Source organism: Oryzias latipes, chromosome 8 (genome assembly GCF_002234675.1).
Source record: "Oryzias latipes chromosome 8, ASM223467v1".
Lineage (NCBI taxonomy): Eukaryota > Metazoa > Chordata > Actinopteri > Beloniformes > Adrianichthyidae > Oryzias > Oryzias latipes.
In genome coordinates, this window is record NC_019866.2 from 8459844 (window position 1) to 8479996 (window position 20153).

Sequence of the window (20153 nt, forward strand, 5' to 3'; positions counted from 1 at the left end):
TTGGCATTTAAACAAAAGACTTCAGAAGCGTGTAGTCTTTTATACACCTTAAAGCTCTGTTGGGCAACTCTGACAAGAATCAAACTGGATTATTATTTGTTATCTAAAGTTTGGATTCGTTTTGGGTTTTCTTCAAGTTGATAGATTTGTGCAATCGTGCATTGTTTCACATTTTTTTCCTACCAAATAGGTTTAGCCATCAGGCAATAAGTTTAGAATTTGACATACATTTTTGAGATAGTTGTAGCAGAACCACATCATATTTCATTTAACAATTTGATAAAATAAGTTGAATTTATCAACCTAAAATCAATTCAGACCACACTAGAAATTGTGTAAATGAAATAATTATTTATTCACTTACTTACAAAATCTATATGACAAAAAGAGAGGGATTTGAAGCAAGTTTGTTTTGTTCAGATGGAATTTATTTATTCTTTTAATCACTGATTCAACTATTTTAGAAACACATAATATATTAATTATGAAAAACTTTTACCTGAACATCTAATAACAAGTAAGAAATGATTGCACAAACAGCTTCATAACACAGAAACAGTTTATTTTAGACAGGTATGAACAGAAAAAGAAAAACGATTTGATGCATAACATGTGAGTGTCAAAGTTCAACATATGGAAGGCAAAAATATTAAAGAGTGTATATAAACTGTTATTGCAGATAAAACCTATAATTTACTCTTCCAGTCAGATAGAAAGTATTTTTTTTGACAAAAGCCACCAAAGCAGTACTTTCCCTGTCAATCAAAAACCCAACTAAAGTGTAATAGAACAAGAGACATTAAAACAATGGACACAAAACTGTATAAAAACATAGATTCAACAATAGAAAAGCATCATAAGCTATTGCAAGCCAGAGAGAGAGAGAAGGGTTCAGCTGTAAAGACATAAAGGGCTTCTTATTCCTGCATTCTGTCGTCTGAATCTTTTCCACAGCATGCCACTCTTATACTGTCAAACACGGCCATGTAGAGGATGGGATGGATGCACATGTTCAGAGTTGCCAGTCCCTTAGACACCTGGTACATGTTGTAGACCCAACAAACAGACAGGTTAGGAAAGTGTAACCTTTGGTACAAATGATAGACTTGAGCAAAGTGATACGGTACAAAGGAGATGCCATAAAGAAAGATCACCGATGAAACTAACAGGCCAACCTTGTACTTTTCTTGCTTTGTTATGTTGACATTTTTCCACACTACACGAATCACCAGAAAGTAAGAAGTGAAAGTCACCAGAAAGGGCACAAGGCAGCCAAACACGGCCAGGAATAGTTTGTAGATGAAGTGAGAGCTTGCATTATTAGAAACGTGGTCACAGAAAGACACACACAGAGTGTTGTTGTTGTCTTCATGCTGGCAAACAGATGCAAATTTCAGCACAGGTAGGGAGACGACTGCGACGATAGTCCATATGATGACGCTGGCGAGTTTGGCGTGGAAAGGCTCCACGTAGGAACGGTTAAAGAAAGGCCAAACGAGGGCCACACATCGGTTCACGCTGATGGCCATGATGAAGAAGACGCTCACGTATAGGTTGAGGATAAAAAGAAACCTCTCCATCTTACACACAGCATTCCCAAACATCCAGCGTTTCTCCAGTGAATAATAAACGATCAGGAGAGGCAGAGTTAGGACATACAGCAGGTCACTGATGGCCAGATTACAGGACAGGACCACACCTGGGTGCCAGTTCTTTCTTTCCTTGGTGAGCAGCAGAAACAAGGCCAACGCATTTCCCACAAGAGCAACGATAAACTCCACTCCATACATGGCAGGAAGCACGCCGATCTGAAACTTCTCGCAATCAGAGAAGTTCACCATCTTTCTCTACAGGTGATTGATCAATTGTGTGGAGGGCAGTGGCTGTGAAAGCATGTGAACAGTTTGATCAGCTGCCCTGATGTTTACTTGAACACATTTGAACACAAAAAATGAGATTTTGTGAAAAGGTAAAAGGTATCTTTTAAAAAAGATACAAAAACTTATCAAGAAACTTGTCAAAACAGGTTTCACTAAATCTATAAAAATGATGTTAACTTACCCAAAATGTGCTACAAACTGTATTTATCAAGGAGCGATGAAAGCAGTTCCTGTGTAGAAACTTAAGACTAAAGATATCGCTCGATTATCTCAAGTGTTGCATCTAGTGACACAAAAAAGCCTGAGTGTCATTTCCTCTTACCGACACATGCGTTTCACAATCTGACGAGGAACATGACCACTTCTGCCATCTGCACAAAAAAAGGCTATAAATACATTACGTTAGCCTTGACTCAGTTTTAAATCTAATATAATTTAAAATCTAGAATTCCATCCACAATTGTTGAGTTTTTTGACTGCGAAAGGTGAAAGAAGTGTTTTCATTGCCTGTTTTAACCAAATACATTTTTTGACTGTGTTCTATAAATAATTATGAACAGTGAAAGTTTTGAAATTACAGATGTTTTTTTTAAATTTGATTTTTGAGGTGCTCTTGTGCTCAACTATTTTAAAAGATGCTTCTAATTGTCAGCCTTTTTTGCCTATTATATTATAACAGTTTATACTTCCTGTTTGGGGTGTTTTGAATACTAACTACCCATACTTGAGTTCGAACCATCAGTAAATTGTCTGCAAACTAATATTTTACTCTAATTTGGAAAATAAAAGTATTGATTCCATCATTTAGTTTAGATTTACATTTGAGCAAGTAGCTTAGTTGAGGTTTAGTTGATTTTTACCAATAAATTTTCTTGCTTCTTAGATGTTGAATAAACTTTTAAAATCAAGCTTAACTGCTTTTTAACAAATTTCATACACACCTGTGATCACTCTGTAACAACAGTAAGATATGATTTAAATCAAATAATTTGATTTCCACCTGCGTGAGATTTTTCTGTCCGTTTTAAATTTTGATATATCAAAAGGATATCTACATGACATATTTTGAAGATCAATCCCTTAAAATCAGTTTAAAAATTATGACAGACAAATTTTATTTGAATGGTATGCTGCCACATTTATAGTCAATATCTTGTTCAACACAATGTTCAAAAAAATATATTAATCTAATTAAAGCTGTACCTTCATGTTTTTGCAAGTCTACTTGAAAAACATTAAATGTGAAACCTCAAAATGGAAACTGAGCAAAAGTCAAACCTTTTGAAAATGTCATATTTAAATAGGTTGTGATTTTTTTCTAATTTAATCTTTAAAAAACAAAAAAAGACCACCTATTTCCACATTTACTTTGAAGCTTTGAAGTATGTTTAATATTTTTTAGCTTTAGTCATGACAATGTGTACAAATATGACAAAAAAGAAACTCACAAAACAGATGAAAAATAAAAAAGTTACTTTTGTATGTTCATTAACCAAATCGGAAAGCAGTATCCATTTCTCAACTTGTGGCTCTTTTATTGTTTTAAATTCCACAAGTTGCAAAACTACACATCAAGTCCCCATTGACAGTGAGACTGTGTGCAACAGTGCCATCTACAGCCTCCCGGTGGAACTGCAACCCAAAGTCTGCATTGACCAGATAAATTCAACCTTTCCCCTTCCTCTGTTTGAAGCCTTGCTTCCTCTCACCAGCCTTCTTCTTAAAGCCCGACGAGCCTTTTGGATTCTTTGATTTAAATGACTTGTCCTTATTTTTGTTCCCACCAAACTTCTTTTTTCCACCAAATTTATTTTCCCTGTCCCCTTGTTTCTTGAAGCCAAATGCTTTTCCTGCAGGCTTCCTTTTCTGTCCAAATGCCTTTTCTCCCTCTCTGGACTTCTTCCATCTTTTTCCTTGTGGCTCTTTCCCTGGTTTGTCTCCATGCTGTCCTGTGGGCCGTTTCCTTTTAGGGGCTTTGAACTCTTTAGAGGATGACCCAGGAGCCAGCTTCCTTTTCTTGGCCCGTGGAAACATATCTGAACAAAAAGACATTGTTAAATAGATAAGAGGTAAAATCAATCAGGATGGGGATTATTTAGACCTTGTGACTACCTTCATCGGGTTCCTGCCCCACAGCCTGTCTGTAGTACTCCTCATCATCATCAGATTGGACATCAGCAGTCTGACCGTCCTGCATTCCTGGATCCTCCACCTCGCTGTCCTCGTCAGCTTCAGATGTTTTTTTCTTTATGCCTTCCAGACTCTTTTTCCTTGAGAAGAAAATACATTTTGTTTCACAACCCAGCTTTAAAAAATTAAATATGTTAAAGCTTTATGTACTTGTGCTCTGCTCGTTGTTCTTTCTTCTTAGCAACATTCTGCTCCTGGTGCTTCCGCCGCTCCTCCTTCTCTTTAAGCTGAGCCTCCTTCCTCTCCAGGATCTCCTGGATTTCTTCTTCGGTTTTGGAGACTGTGAGGACGGTAAACAACATTGCAACTGAAAAAACTTCTTTGCCAGCTTCGTCTTAAACCAGCCGGTCTCAGGTGAATCAGTAAGCGTTTACTTTTGAGAAATGAATCACATATTTCATACTGCTTTTGTCATCACGCACACCTGAGCGCCAGCAAGCTTCAGTAAAACGAGGACCACTTACTGGTTGAATGGTAAAGGACGTTCCCGTCGCCCATCCCCTCCTGAATCTTTATGAGCTGAAGGGTCATGCGGGGGCCGATCTGCAGAGGACAACAGTCAGCGAACACCCGAAGTGGTTTTGGAGCGACACTCCTGTTTGCTTACGCACTTCGGTCAGGCGGACCGCGCTCTTTTGGGACGCGATGTTGCCTCTTCCAGAATACAGCTGTGGAAGCTCAGTTATGTTGTCCTCCCCGTCTGGTTCCGCCTCACTTTCCGAGAGGTTTGTTCCCCTGAGAAGACGTCAACATTTACTCAGTTTTGTTGCAAAAATATTAAAGTCAGATTAATGATTCATGTCAGACGGTCTTTTCACAGACTGGCCAGTACGACGCTTAGGTGGGCGTTCTCTTAACGTATGAGGGTAAAGTTTATCTTCTTCATCTGTAAAATAGCTGCTTTAAACTGCATTTTGTAAACTTGATATCCCTTAATCAATAACTGTCAAAGGAAACTAAAAAAATACGATTGAATTGAATGCCAACTTCAGTCATGTTATTAGACTTTTCAGGTGCAACAATAAATGTGACCTCTAAAACTGGTATTTTCTAAAAAAATAAAAATGGATGCCCCAACTTTATTAGCAGCATCCTGGTAACATTAGACACTTGATTAGCCACAGAGGGGTCGATGTGTGAAAACAATTGTCGCAAAATATTTCCATATTTAGAGTCAAGACTCCTGGTTCTTGGCTGTTAAATGAAGCTCTCTTTTATTTTGAAATCAAAGGCTCTTCTTTTTCCTCACTGGTTCTTTCCTGCAAAAGCAAACTTTCCAAATATGTCCACTTTACTAGCTTGGAGGTTTCTATTTAGCTGTCAGTGCAGCCATTTTGAGGAAGTAGCATCTGTAACTGACTTGACATGGAGCAGGAAGGAGGCGGATGTGGTGGATAGAATCCAGTAGTTTTCCAAAATAAAACTTCCTTCCGAATCAGATTATTAATAACACACAAAAATTGTAGGCTGAGTGTTCTTCTCTGTGGCCCGGTACCAACGGCCCCACAGACTGGTACTGGTTTACTGTCCGCCCGGGGCTTAGAGACTTTAGTGATGAAACATTCCTTAAAAAAAGCTTTAGCTTTAATGTGAAACAGTTTAGTGAAGCTGGATCTCACTAACTTAACAAAGAACCGTGTTTTGCTGGTGTAGGTTGTAAGTTAACAAGTCTGTTCTGACATTTGAAATATCATGAGGCCCAGACTTGGTGCTCTTACTTGATCAGCAGCTCACTGATGTCCTCAAACTTGCTCATGTTGGGGAATTTCTCCTGCATCAGTTTCTTCACCCCGCGGCTCATTCCCACAGGAACCACCTTCAGGCTGCTGCAGGATGAAAAAACATTCACTTTCTAACACCGAGCTCCCAACGGCAAAACACAAGACTTTTTGTTTTAGCGATGGGGCTCATAAGTGCGTTTACTTTGGACAAACATCACTGAACAGTCAAGTCAAAGTATGTCATCATTTGAGCCCAGTTAGGTTTGAAGTGACTTTCCTAAAATGATAAGGTTTTGTAATAAAAACAGAAGAAATCTTACTAATGTCGAAACTGAATCTCCTGAGATGTCGGGTCGTAGGTAAAAAGCACACAGCGTTTGATGTTGTTGAGATTCACCTAAAAAAAGCCCAAAAAAAAAAAAAAAAAAAAAAAAAGTCTCACAACAGTTTAGGACGAACCTCAACGTTAGCAGCGCATTCACAAACAAATCAGAAAGCGTTTACTTTTTTCAAAAATCTTCATGGAAAACTCAGAAGACTATACTTTCATCAGGTTTGTTTTTCCACGACAGTAAGAAGAAAACGTTCCCTTTACTCACCTTTTGGACATTTATGGAGGGGAACATGTTTTGAAACATGGTGGACATGAGCTTTATGTGCATTCCGTCGACTCCAAAGTTACTGAGGATGATGAGCGGATGATGTGTGAACTGCTGCTCGTGCATCCGATGCTTCTTCTGAGATGAAACTACATCTTTGATAAGAGAATACTACAAAAAAAGAAAAAAAACACTTTAAAAGTCGGCTGAGGAAATGCTTTTGTGGCCATAATTTAAGTAGTTTGGGCTCATCAGTGCGTTTACTTTGAAGAAGCATCACTAAACAATCAATAAAAAAAAGCATCATCATCTGAACCCTTTCATTTTTAAAACATAGACGTGGAACATTTACTTTGAGGACTCGAAAGTTCAGCGTGGGACCTTTGGGAAGTCGAGCCAGTCGCTGTAAAAACAAGAAACGCTTTGTTAGACATGAACTCAGCCAGAAGTTGGGCTGCTCGGTTGCAGGTCTCACCATGTTCACACTGTTGTCAGTCTTACTGAAGATCATAAAGTGAGTTACTCCCAGAGGGCCCGCCATCGCCACAAAGTCCTTCAGGACATTCTTCTTCCGAACCTGAAACCAACCAAATGGATATGATGATGAATGATTAAAGTGTTGCCAGGACACTGTTTCTGTTCCTTTAGCACATCAATGAAAAATCACAGTCAAAGCTGTGCTGTTTGCAGACGGACCCTCAGAGACTCCGCGGTGTAAGGCTGCATCACAGTGCGCATGTCCTGGATGAGCTGACCCACGTTCTTCCCCACCTGACCCCGGTGGAAGACGAACGAGTGCGGCACAGTGGAGTAGGCTTCCTCGGCCACATGGTCGGCCTCGACTCGGGCCTTCTTCTGGTTCTTAGTCTGATCACACACACAAAAAAGTTTAAATATGCGAATTTACACACAACGACTTCAAGTATCAACTTACTTTGCTCAAAGTAAATAGACGTTCCACTCTAATTTTCTCTTCATTTAAGTTAGTGTTACATGGAGCTACAACTTACGTATGGCAAAATATTTTTTTAGGTTAAAAAAATGCTAAACGTCTTAAGGTTTCTGGAACCGCAGGGCCGAGAACTTACCTTTGATTTACCCATGATTCAAGTCGCCGTTGACGGTTTTAATTTTAAAATAAATCAAAATAACGACAAATACATTAAATCTATGTAACCCATGTGATCAGTTTTCCTCATTTTAGGACATCCGAAGAGTAAAATATCGACTTCGCCACAAACGCTAAGACCTCCACATGGTTCGTTCACAGCGTGTCACACACTAAATGTTCCGTGTTGGACAACGCTTTGTAGTTCCTATCCTGTTCGGTTGGAATAGCAATTGTTGCTTTAGACCACAAGAGGGAGCACTTTTTCGATATTTCCATTCACAGCCAATGGAGATTTCTCTTATTGTAGGAGGTGGAGTTTTTTCAGTTTTCTTTTTAGAGACGTAGTTTCATTCACGTATAGTAAAAATATTTGTTGTTCAAAGTCAAAACTTTGTTTTAATCTGAAGAAGTGGTATAATTCTAACAGAGCTCTATAATTACTAAAAATAGAATAAAAAATGTTAAGCTTTTATCACACTTTCCAGGCTACAGCATGCAGTACAAAATCCACAGGAATCACATCAGAAAATGTTTTCCAAAACGTTTATTGATTAAAAAACTGCTTTTAAGGTTAATGCTGTCTCACATGGCAGCAATGCAGCAACACTCATCCAGAGAAAGATTAAGTGAATGATATATTTAAAGAGTAAACGTTGAAAGTTGGTTCTTTTTTTGGTTCTTCTTTATTAATTTTATAAAAAAAATCGGGTTTAGAATCTCTTCGCTGTAACATTTACTGTATGCTGTACTTGATCTGGATATCTCAAGAGGATATCCAAATGCGTGGACATCACATTTTGGGTTATGTTTCCACACCAGTGAATTCAGCTTTACTGAGACCCTGTCAAAGAGAAATGAAAAAGGTAAAGCAAACAAGAGCTCAGATCTGAGAGGTTATAATGCTCCAAAGTGGGGTTAAAAAAACCTGTCAAGTCCACATTTGAGTGCAAAAAAGAACTCAAATCAAATACTACCAATGTTGCATCTTTCACATGTAGTCTATGGTGACCGGACAGCCCTCGATATTTGTGTGTCAGAGCCCTTTTGTGCTGCAGTGGGGTGGCACAGGGAGGAGACAGCAAGATTCCTACATGGAGCCCTAAGTTAAACAAGCCCAGGGAGGCGGCGTCAAGGGGATAGTTTGTAATTAGTTGCCTCTTTCCTTGTGGAACTTGAGACAGAAACTGGACTTCTGAAGAGCAAACTCAGCTCCTGTGAAACCTGAAAGCTTCTTATTTTTCCCCAAATCTCTGCCTTCAGAGTTAAAGCTTTCGATTAGGAATAAGCATTTCTTAAACCTCTGACAATATCATTTAAGGATTTGCATTTTTTTTAACTTAAGCAAAGAAACAAGTTTCATCTCTCACAGTACGTCATAAAGTAAGTCTCAACTATTGGTGGTTGATTTTAGACATTTGTAGCAGGAGTTAACTGATACAGGACACATTGGATAGAAAAAGGTGATTTGTCTGCACATGCCAAAAGCGCAGTGATGTTTCTTTTTTTTATTATATAGGTCATTATGTCAGTAATAACCTGTTTGCATTGCTGAAGACATTATTGTGGGTCACTGGTGATTGTAAAGGTGCACTGTGTTGGTTCCGTCTGGTTTCGGTTGACTGTTGTCCCCTCATTGTTTACATGCTAAGCTCCTGTCTGGTTCTTTTGCAAACATCTGGGTTCCGTTAAACTCCATTTACCACCATTTTCACCAAATGCAAAATTGAAGTCGTAGGACTGAAAACCTACAGAAAAGTGCAGTTTTGTGTTACTGTCGCTGTGTTTCTAATTGTTATTCTGTCTTCCACAAACAGACTCTTCAACAGATTCATGGACACATCAATAACTATAAGTCTGACTCTGTTTCTCACACTTTGTGTGAGCACACCAGGAGCTGGAGGACAGAAGGAAGGGGCCAAAGGCGAACACAAACATTCACCTCGCTCCTCAGAGACAAAAGCAGGCAGCCGTTGCTCGTACACCTTCATTGTTCCGCAGCAGAAACTGACAGGGGCTTTGTGCGTGAACACACAGTCAGGTGTGACCAACCGCTCAGAGTTGGCCCTGCTGCAGATGGAGCTCCGACGACAGCAGGAGCAGCTGGAGATGCTCCAGCGCCAACTGGAGCAAGAAGGCTCTCTCGCTGTGGAGGTGAGAAACCTGCGCAGACAGAGCAACCACATGAACTCTCGCATTGCTCAGCTTTATGCACAGCTGCTCAATGAAGTCATCCTGAAAAAGGACCTGGCTTTGGAGCAGCAAAGGATGGAGGGCCTGCTGCTGAACGCCACAACCCAGGTGAGCAGAGACCTCAAAACACAGCTTCAACCTCTCAATAAGACTCATCTCCATGTTACTGTGGGTGGTGGACATTTTAGGCCCTGGACATATCCAATAACCACAGAGAATTGGAGAAGAAATATGGAACCTTAGCCTCCATGATGAGCTCTCAGAACCAGTTGATCACCCGTCTGGAGAAGCATTGTCAGTGCCGGGACTCCAGCCAGCCGTCTTTGGTAGAAAAAAATGCAGATGTTTTGCGACCTTATTGATAAAATGTAACCACGACATTGTTTTGGTTGCAGCCAAAAAGTGAACCAGAGAAGAGCCAGTCGAGCGTGCATCATAATTACAGCTCTGAAGCCGATGAAATGACCAACAATGCTCAAAGGGATCAAAGTGCCCCCCAACTCCAACCCGTTAAACGAGAGGGAGTTCGTCCCCCACTCATCACCAACTCCAACCCACCCACCGACCTGCCTTTTATCAGCTTCCCGGTCACAAAATCTCCTGGTATGTCTGTCTGAGTTTCACTTGCATTGTGTAGTTGTGTATCAATCTGTCAAAGATACTTAGCAGCTCAGAGAAACAGCAGATGCTCAAGGAGTCATTGACCTGCTGGCTTAAGATTCATCTCTCCAGAAGAACATAAACAAAGTCACGAACAGCTTGCAGCTGCTATCAGAGCATTACATTCCTCATGAACATCTCTGCAAACCTCATTTTGCAGGATCTTTGTAATTTAACCCTTATGTTAAATGTTAAATGTTAAATGTCGAATGTTACAGCCAGACATGCCATGTCACATAATTAAGGAAGTGAAAGTCAAAGGTTAAAGAAATCCAAGGTGGGCATGCTGATTCAGACATTTGCAACATTTTGAAGAAAGGCAGATTTCCCCATGTAGGCTGTGTGAAAAGGCTTGTGCAGTCGCTCTAGACCACTTTCTTCTCTGTGTACATTTTGTCCCAGCCCACCTTAGTCTGCCTTATCACTGTGATGCTGAGCATGTGCTGGAGAAGGAATTCCTCAGCTCCAAACAGATAAACATGTGGTTTATCTGTGATCCTCCAGACTCTGGAATTCATTTGCAGATCTGCATGCAGTAGTTTTATTTAATCGACTCTGCTGCTACTAATTCAAGTTCTTTGTAGCGTTCAGTAAAAGTAATGTGCTTTCAGAATATCACAAAAATGAAAGTTAAGTTGTTCATTCTGCTGCCTCAGGGCCGTGGCAGGACTGCCAGCATGTTCTGAACTCTGGTGAGACAACCAGTGGGATCTACCTGCTCCGCCTGCAGAGCACCAACCGACTCCTGCAGGCCTGGTGTGAGCAAAGTCACAGTCAAGGAGGTTGGACTGTCATTCAGAGGAGACAGGATGGTTCTGTCTACTTCTACAGGAACTGGGAGCAGTACAAAGTGATGCCTTTCTTTTCTTTTTCTCTTATTTCTTTTAATTTCATAAACTTACAAAAGTCTGTCACTGGATTTACAAGTAAGTAGTTTGAACAAAAGTCCAAGCATTTAGACATGTATAAAGAATCAAAGGATTTGTTTTGAAAGAATATAAGATGGTAAGTCTCACAAGGAGTGTAATGTGCAGAGGCAGAGGAGGGTTAAATAATGTTATACCATGGTCCGGTTGAATACTCGATTCTGATTGGCTGCTGTGTATGCGTTAAAACCTGATAACCGCACGGTGAAAAAAGAAGTTCCGGTCGGCTAGCTTAAATGATTTGTATCACTGCGCCGGCTTCTGTAAAACAACCTTTTGCTTCATCATCGGGGCAAAAACAAGCGGTAAGCGATTAACTTTCCCTCTGAATTGATGCTTTATTCAACTCATCGGGACGATCAGCATATATATATCGCCGAATCTTAACTGCAGCGGTGGTGCTGCGCGACGCGGACTATATGTTACGTGATGCGGCGCATCGCGCCGCATCACGTAACATATAGTACGCTGTTTATGGGAAAAGTGATCCAAATCGAACAAAAAAACAAGAATTAAGGACTAAAACCTGGTTAATATGTATTGCTTTTGTGAGTGACCATGGTATGAGCGGGTTAATGGCCTTCGAAGTGTGCGGTTACTACTTTTTAACGCACTTCGCGGAAGCAACCGTTCAGGCTTCTACGGCGTGCGTTAAAAAGTAGTAACCGCACACTTCGTCGGCCATTAACCCTTATTTAAAGAACTCCCAGAAGTTCAAAATTAAAATGTTATAAAGGAAAAAAAAAGCCAAATTAAAAGATCAAAAACTCAATTCGAATAAGTTGTAATCACATTTTCTCTGACTGTAGCAATGCCATGGGAATGCTGATTGGGTTTACTCTCAGATTGTTCTAATTATTAATTCTCAATGTTCTTGGAAGAATCACTGCAAAAAGTCAGTCAATTTTAGAGCTTTAATAGATTTTCTTTTGAGGCAAAATGATGCTTTTCCTTAAGGTGATGCACAATCTCCACATTCATATTCTTTTGGATAACTTTATAAGAAGAGCATGTGCACCAGAACCCACCCATCCATCCATCCATCCATCCATCCATCCTCTTAACCGTTATATCCCTTATATCCCTTCTGGGGTCAGGGGTTGCTGGAGCCTGTCCCACTTACCTTTGGGTGAAGGTGAGGTACACCTTGGACAGGTCCCTGGAGAACCCACAAGGTTAAATCTAGCCACTGTTTTTTTTATTTTTTTTATTTTTTACACATTTACACATTTACACATTTTTAAACTCATTTATTTCTTTTTCATTTTAATTTATATGTACCCATTTTATTTTTCGGGCACTGTTAATTGCTGCTACCTAAAATAAACAAACAGCAAATTAACTTTAAAAGCCCAGACATTTTTTTCTAGGGTTCTACAGGGCTAGATCGAATTAAGACACTTTAACAATGTATCCAATTTAGTGCAATTTTTTTTTTTTTTTGCTGCAGCAAGGTTTTGGTAACCTGGATGGAGAATACTGGCTGGGCTTGGAACACCTCTACTGGTTGACCAAACAGGCCCAGTACAAGCTGCGAGTGGTCCTGGAGGACTGGCGGGGTCAGCAGGTGTTTGCAGAGTATGACAGCTTTTATGTGGAACCAGAGAGCGACTGGTACCGCCTGCGGCTTGGACAGTACCAGGGAAATGCTGGGGACTCCCTGTCATGGCACAACAACAAGGCCTTCACCACTCTGGACAAGGACAAGGACAGCTATAGAGGTCTGCTGCTGCGCCACAGATCCACATCACCGGGGAAAATATCCTCTTAATAACTGTGTCTTTTGTTTTCTTGTGTCGCAAGGCAACTGCGCTCAATACCATAAAGGCGGCTGGTGGTACCATATGTGCGCCCACTCAAACCTGAATGGTATGTGGTATCGGGGGGGCCACTATCAAAGCCGCTACCAGGATGGAGTCTACTGGGCCGAGTTCCACGGAGGGTCGTACTCCCTGAAAAAAGTTTCCATGATGATTAAGCCCACATAGTGGCATTATGGACGTGAGAAGGAAACACTGATGTGAATGACAAAGGCAAATGTAGGGGGAAACAAATAAAAGTTTTTATTAGATGCATAAATAAAAACAGTAAATGAAAGACTTTGATATGAATCCATCCATTTTCCTATCCAGCTGTATCTCTTTCGTGGGTCACTGGAGCCTTTCCGGCTACTGTTGGGCGAAGGCGGGGTACACACAGGACAGGTTGCCAGTATGTCACAGGGCCACACAATCACTCTGACACACACACAAACACACACCTAGGGACTTGATATGAATCTGATTTCTGAAACTGACGATGACTGGATGATGGCAAAGATGTAATATTGAAAGCCAAGTTTGATATCCTGCAATATCTTTTTCAATAAAACCATATCAACACAACAGCTTTGTGATGATTCGATACAGGTTGCTGCAACATTTGGGTGGAGAGCGAGATCATCGACAGTTTCCCCACAGTTTCCTGTTTCCTGTTCATCAGGGCGGTACATTTTCACTAAAGGCTCACTTACATTTTTAGCTTGCACAAAGTTGTTGGCAGCAAGTCATCCTCTCTGGGGCTAAGCGTCAGCTAAATGCCGATCTAGGTCACGTTCTAAAAGTGGACTTTCGGTGTAGCATCCTGGAAGACACCTGCCCTTCCTCATGCGCCTCCTTGGTTCTGGAGGCAGCAGTACCACGCTGCCTCTGAGGATGTTGGTCATCCTCACACTCACGATCCTATTCTGTGGTGAGTAAATCATTGGTGCAAGACCTTGATACAGTTCCTACTTGTAGAGGTTAAATGGTTTCTGAGATAATATGTTGCCTGATTACTTTTTTAGAAATACAATTGCAGGACTGTGTGAACAGTTAGCAGCAGGATAGATCTTTTACTTTCGGTTTTATTTTAGTAAAGTTTTTCCACGAGTTAGCTCAGTCTGCAATTTGAAGAATAACTGTGAAATGAGTGACATGTTTGTGACATTTTGTGGTTTTCATTGGGAGGAGTAGGTGTAATGAAGTTTGCAGCAAATAATAAACTCCCTACTGTTCTTCACTGAGTGTGAGTGGACATTTTTACAGCGAACACTTTGAAAATCAACACACTTGAACACATAGAAACAAAATAATTTAGACAGTCAACTTTGGTCTTTGTGGAAGATGTACAAATAATCTTCCAAGAAAAAGAAAGTTAAGGTGGAACTATCAGAATAAGGCCAAAAACTTCGTTTTTTTTCTCATTTATTGACATTTTTCACCCTTTTTGGATCACACATTATTACAGTGAATTCATTTTTGTTGTTTCTGTGCTGTTGGAATTGCACTGGATTAGATGTTTACTACTTCTGAAAAGCTGATTAGCTTTTCTAGGTACACTGACAAAACCGTCTTTTTTATTGGAGGTTTCATGACAGTAAAAGCAGTTAAAAAGATGAAATATCCTGTGAATTTTGTGTATATTTCTAGTGGAGTGCAGCAGTTTTCTTGATGCTGTCGTGTGATCCACAGGCTCTGTGGATTCCTGCCTCTACAACCCTATCTTCCTGTATCCTCCAGAGATTATCGGAGAATATGGACGTTATGCTTTCTTAAACTGTTCCTCTGAATCCCTTGACTATAACGACATCTTCCTAACAGTAAAAGGCCAAACAATTGATAAGGAACCCTACAAAAATTATGTTGGTCATCTAATTAAGTTGGATGACTGGAATATTGATGCCAAATGTAGTGTACATATAAACGACACTCATAAATGCTACACGGATGTGGACATAACTGTGTACAGTAAGTATGGTTATCAAACACAAGCAAAGAAATATGAGAAAGAATATCTATATAAATTATGGGAATAAATTGTTTTATGAAACTTCTTTAAACAGAGAGCCCAGGAGTTGATCTCTTTGTGAAGAGAAAAGATGCCACGGGGGAAAGGATGCAGTGGGAGCTACAGTGTGACATCTTTAATGTCGCTCCTGTTCAGAACCTCACTGTCCGCTGGTACAAAAACGACCATCTCATCAGAACAAACTCTTTCCCTGGAACAACCAAAGCAGCAGTGAATGAGTCCTCACTGCTGAGAGTCAACATCAGCAGAGAGGAGAATGCTGCTCTGTTTAGATGTGAAGCTCAGCTGAACATGAGGTCACGATCCCTTCCTGCTGCTGTTTCTCAGACAATCAACATTTCAGCAAACGGTAAGAAAAATATTTTGGTTTTCAAGTGAAGTGCATATTTTAATTTTTTATTTTAAACTTTTTTTAAAAATCAAAGTTCCACTCCAATCATCTTTTGATCTATTTTTAAAAGCACTCCCATTCGTCTTTCAATTATGATTATGCCAATTTTAGCCAAAATAAAAAGCTTGTGTCGTTTTCTTAGACATTGTTTCTGCTGAGTTGTGGGCAGTTGTGGCGGAGCAATCCCGCCCCCCCTTCCCCTCCCCGTTCCAGAGAGCTTGTAGCAAGGAGGTTGTGACCTGCCCAGTGTATTGTCTACATCACAAATAAGCTCTTTTTCAAACTGCATTTTTTGTTTGCTCCTGATTCACAACAATTTGAAAAAAGAAATACTCCGAAATGCATTTTTTTTGCCTAATTTTCTTGATAAATGTCCTCTATCATCAGAAAAATGCCACAAAAACACAATTTTTATAGGAATGGGTCTTTAAAAAGAAAAGCAATTCTAAAATAGCCATTTTTAAACATTTTTTTTTTCTTTAAAGAAGTTCCTACTGCCAGGGATGTCACCACTGCTCATGGGAGCTTTAACTTGACCTCTGAGGCTGAGACGACGCCCCCTCCTGAATTCGTCGAGGCGAACACGGTATCCCATCGACTCAACATGCCTAAACCAGAAAATTTCACAGGAATCAACTGCTCAGCCACTGAAGATGATGAAAGTGCCACACTGAATTACACCCTCTGTGTGGGTGATACCACAAAAGCACATCCTCCAGAAGCCACCTGTGACACACTGAAAAAAGGTCTCTTGGGTTGATTCCTCAGGTAGATATTTTGTCCCATTACCAAAGATAGAAGTGCTGATTTCTTGTATGTGCTTGTGACTTGTAGCTTTAAGGATAACACCCCCTGAAATGGTGGTGAGATATGGAGATTCGGTTGTTCTCAACTGCAGCGTGGATGACCCCGAATTGATTCTCGTGAGCTGGGAAACAGATTACGGAAGCCACGAGGAAATTAACCCTTCTACTTCAACTTTGACCATTAAAAAAGTGGAGAGCTGGATTTTAAAGCCAATTTGCTTTGCAGTATCCACAAATGGATTTCAATGCACTTGGGAACCAGTCATCACAGTTTATAGTACGTATAAGTGAGACTTCCTACAAATCTTTTGGTTGCTGTCACATGGTAAAAAGTTCAGAGATGAGCTAGAACCTCTGTTGTTTTCTGTGGTTGATCTGCAGAGACTCCAGATTCTGTTTCAGTCACTGCAGTGGATCCCGGTCCAATGATAGAGGGCAAAGAGTACCAGCTGAGGTGCAACATCCAGAGTGTGGCTCCTGTGAACAAGCTTCGTGTAAAGTGGTACAGAGGAGATGAATGTTTGCACACAGATCCAAAAAACAGCAGTCTTCTGAAACCACAAAATGAGACTTCCTTTTGGACTTTCCCGCTTGAGAGAGGTGACAATGGATCTACTTTTCGGTGTGAAGCAGAACTGCAGTTGGGTCCAGAGCTCTCCCCTCGTACATCCTCTGCTCCGTACACCGTCCTTGTGCACTGTAAGAGTGACAGATTATGTCTCAAGTTTCTCAAAACCAACCCAAAACTAATTTCTTTATGTCTTTCTTTTGCAGACAAGCCATCTTTCAAACGTTGCCCTGACAGACATACCGTTGTAGAAAACACTTTCCGGATTAGCCAGCTTCAGTGTGAAACTGACGGGTATCCTCCCCCCTCTGTCAAATGGTACCATCCAAGTCAAAAACCGACTGATCTGAATAAAATGCTCACCAGAACTGACTCAGGACTGTATAGAGCAAGTGTTTCTAACAGTATTGGCAACTATTCCATTTTTGTTGATATCACTGTTGAATGTGAGTAAACTGTGCATCATTCTCCAACAGAAAATACTCAAACCCTGACATTACATGTTTTTATAATCTAAATTTGATTGCTTACAGATCCCCCCAGTTTTAACTGTAAAACACGTTACGAGGCTAAAATGAACGGTGAGCTAAAGACTCCATGTGAGCCAGAAGGATCACCTCCACCCACAATTACCTGGCTCAAAAATGGAGCAGAGGTATTTTCCACTCGGCACTTGACAAAGGAACACAGTGGAAATTACACCCTCAAAGCAACCAACAAGCACGGAACAGCCCAACACACGTTTTATCTGGAGATTTTGTGTATGTTTACCCTTTCACACAATTACAGCTGTGCAAAAATTAATATACTAGAGCTAAATGGAACATCATTTCTTCCATCCATAGATCCACCTGAATTCAACCAGGGAAACACAAGCGAGGAGATAATCCCCGGTCAAAACATGACTTTGGACTGCAGTGCTGAAGGCAACCCTGAACCAGAGACCCACTGGAACTTCACTTCTGCTGAGAATCTGCATATGGCCACTGTGGGGCGCCACAAGATCATGACCATCACAAGAGCCACGTCTACCAATGCTGGCCATTACATCTGTGTTGCCTCAAATAAACTTGGAAGGGTGACAAGATCTGTTTTACTGATTGAGATGGGTATGTATGGGGATTGCTTGAGGGGGAAACACTTCGGTTGGTTACAAAGTGGATTACAGATGAAAAACACAATTTTTATGTAGGTTATTTGGTTTATCTTACAGGGAAAACCAGTGATGGGCCTCTCTCTGGCTCTGTTTTGTGGATCATCATCTGTAGCATCTTCCTCACCCTCCTCCTCGTCTTTTTGGTTGTTTTGTTTTTTTACAAGAAGAGAAAACGTGGCAAATATAATGTTGTTAAAAACCAGGAGCCCTCACAGATCCCCATGATTAATATAACTGCTGCAGCGAATCCTTAGGTACGGAAGCACAATGCTGTTACCTCAGTAAAATCAACAAACTTGTGTTGTGTTGACCCACACGTGTTTTGTGTTTTCAAGTTACATTTTTACTGTATATCATAGAAAATTTCAAGTTTCATACTTTTTTGTTGTTACAACATATATCCTTTAAGAGCAATTAGTTCAGTAACTCAATTTAAAGAAATGTATGTTTTTTTTGTAAAAGTATTCATGTTATTGTATATTATTATTCATGTGACAATAAATACCACCTCTTTACAAGATGGAGAAAGGGGAATAGATTTTCCAGTTTTTGTTGACTTCTCTCATTTATTTTGATGTTAGAACAAAAATCAAGTGATTTTGTGACAACTTAATAAATGATGGAAAATATTGAATTTAGCTTTGGAGACGGTTACTTTTAAAGGGGGCTGGTCCATTACTCAGTTTCTCAAGCAACTAATATGCTAGGAAATTGTGACAAACTCTTACGGTTATGACGTAATAGTTTGCACATTAAAATGTAAAAACTGTACTCAAAAAAGGAAACTGAGAGTTGTTTGGACGTAACCGATATTACTTGTTCACAAAGCCTGATTAAATTGTTGTGGAAAGAAATAAGGCAAATTTGAGGTGTCAATGCAACCGTGTCAATGCAACCGCGCTGAGATGATCGTTCTCTTTATACATCTGAATTTCTAATCAAACATATACTACAAACCTGGTACTGATCAACTCAATAAATCAGTTTCAGCTCTGCAAAGATAAAGTGAAACTCATTTTTCCAAGACCCGTCGTGCGTCATTGGGGAACTGAAAGAAGACTCAGCATTTCTGAGCAAATATGAGCGTTGATAGACAGTTAAAGCCTGGATGCTACTTGTGAAGAGGTATCCAAATCTGAAGTTGTTTGGAATAATTTTTGTTTTACACTTTATCTGGATAGTACAGAAAGTATTGTACAAAATTCAAGATAAGTCAGACTGTCTGCTGACTGTAGGTTGATATGGTGGTCATGAGGAACTTCATCTTCCTCAGCTGGCTGTGGACATGCTGAACAATCAAAGCCAAACCAAAAGGTTTTTCCTTTTTTCATAAAATGATTTAATTAATCCTGTGTCATTGCTTTACAGTGTTAAAATTAAATACGCAATATCCTATTTTTATGGATATAAAATGAGTAAAAAATATCATTTTTTAACAGCTTTATCTTCAAAAGTGTCCAATTCACCATTGCATGCAGTTGGGCACTGATTGTGCATGTGAAGACAACAATTGATGCCTACGTATTTAGAATAAAGCTGTAAATACATAAATATAAATCTCATTAAGCTTTCCTTCACCAAACAAACCAGATATTATTTAACGTTGATACCAGAGTCACTGAGATCAGATGCTGTGACTGGAAGTGTCACTTTGAGCTGCTGCTGCCCCCAAAATAAGTTTGCCAACAGTTACAGGCATGTGACAGTAAAGAAGGGCAGACCTCTTCTACTGCAGTTTTGACTGCAGCTACATTTCACACGCTAACTGTAGTCAAGGTCCGTTTCCTTTTTGCATGACTGCCAAGCTGAGAATTTATTTTTATTATTTATAATAGTTTTGACCAATCAGAGGAGTGTTTACTCTGCAAATAAGTCAAAACGTCTTAAAATGTGAAAATTTTTCTTTAAATAAGCACAAAAAAATTGTCTTACCAAGACTTTTTTTTCTTGAGAAAGAAAATTCTAGTCAAGAAGACATGTTTTCTTAAACTAAAATTATTTTGCAACAACAATTTTTTTTTTGCAAGAATAAAGTTTTTTTCTTTCTAACCATTCAGTTTTGGTAGTGTATGGAATGTTGAACAACAGACATAATCCTTTTTTGAAGTCTGTTGAGCTAGGTTTTTC

The 20153-nt window shown here is 39.9% G+C and overlaps 2 protein-coding genes across 2 annotated transcripts; one reads left to right on the forward strand and one right to left on the reverse strand.

The window, feature by feature from the left end:
• Nucleotides 1-545: 545 nt before the first annotated feature.
• LOC101161487 (suppressor of SWI4 1 homolog) lies at nucleotides 546-7686 on the reverse strand. Its single transcript, XM_023957934.1, has 13 exons — nucleotides 7479-7686; nucleotides 7087-7257; nucleotides 6866-6967; nucleotides 6743-6793; nucleotides 6391-6561; nucleotides 6112-6188; nucleotides 5789-5896; nucleotides 4682-4805; nucleotides 4535-4613; nucleotides 4221-4350; nucleotides 3993-4150; nucleotides 3549-3916; nucleotides 546-1847 (listed from the first exon to the last, which is right to left on the reverse strand). Exons 1-13 carry the CDS (start codon nucleotides 7491-7493, stop codon nucleotides 918-920), a joined length of 2484 nt encoding a protein of 827 aa, XP_023813702.1. The 5' UTR covers nucleotides 7494-7686; the 3' UTR covers nucleotides 546-917.
• Nucleotides 7687-8660: 974 nt separating this feature from the next.
• icam5 (intercellular adhesion molecule 5) lies at nucleotides 8661-18560 on the forward strand. Its single transcript, XM_004071611.4, has 18 exons — nucleotides 8661-8881; nucleotides 9316-9799; nucleotides 9880-10017; nucleotides 10087-10294; nucleotides 11008-11201; nucleotides 12728-12998; nucleotides 13081-13264; nucleotides 13798-13843; nucleotides 13896-14007; nucleotides 14769-15044; nucleotides 15140-15454; nucleotides 15982-16242; nucleotides 16331-16579; nucleotides 16684-17001; nucleotides 17077-17316; nucleotides 17404-17631; nucleotides 17716-17979; nucleotides 18084-18560. Exons 2-18 carry the CDS (start codon nucleotides 9332-9334, stop codon nucleotides 18278-18280), a joined length of 3969 nt encoding a protein of 1322 aa, XP_004071659.2. The 5' UTR covers nucleotides 8661-8881; nucleotides 9316-9331; the 3' UTR covers nucleotides 18281-18560.
• Nucleotides 18561-20153: the final 1593 nt, after the last annotated feature.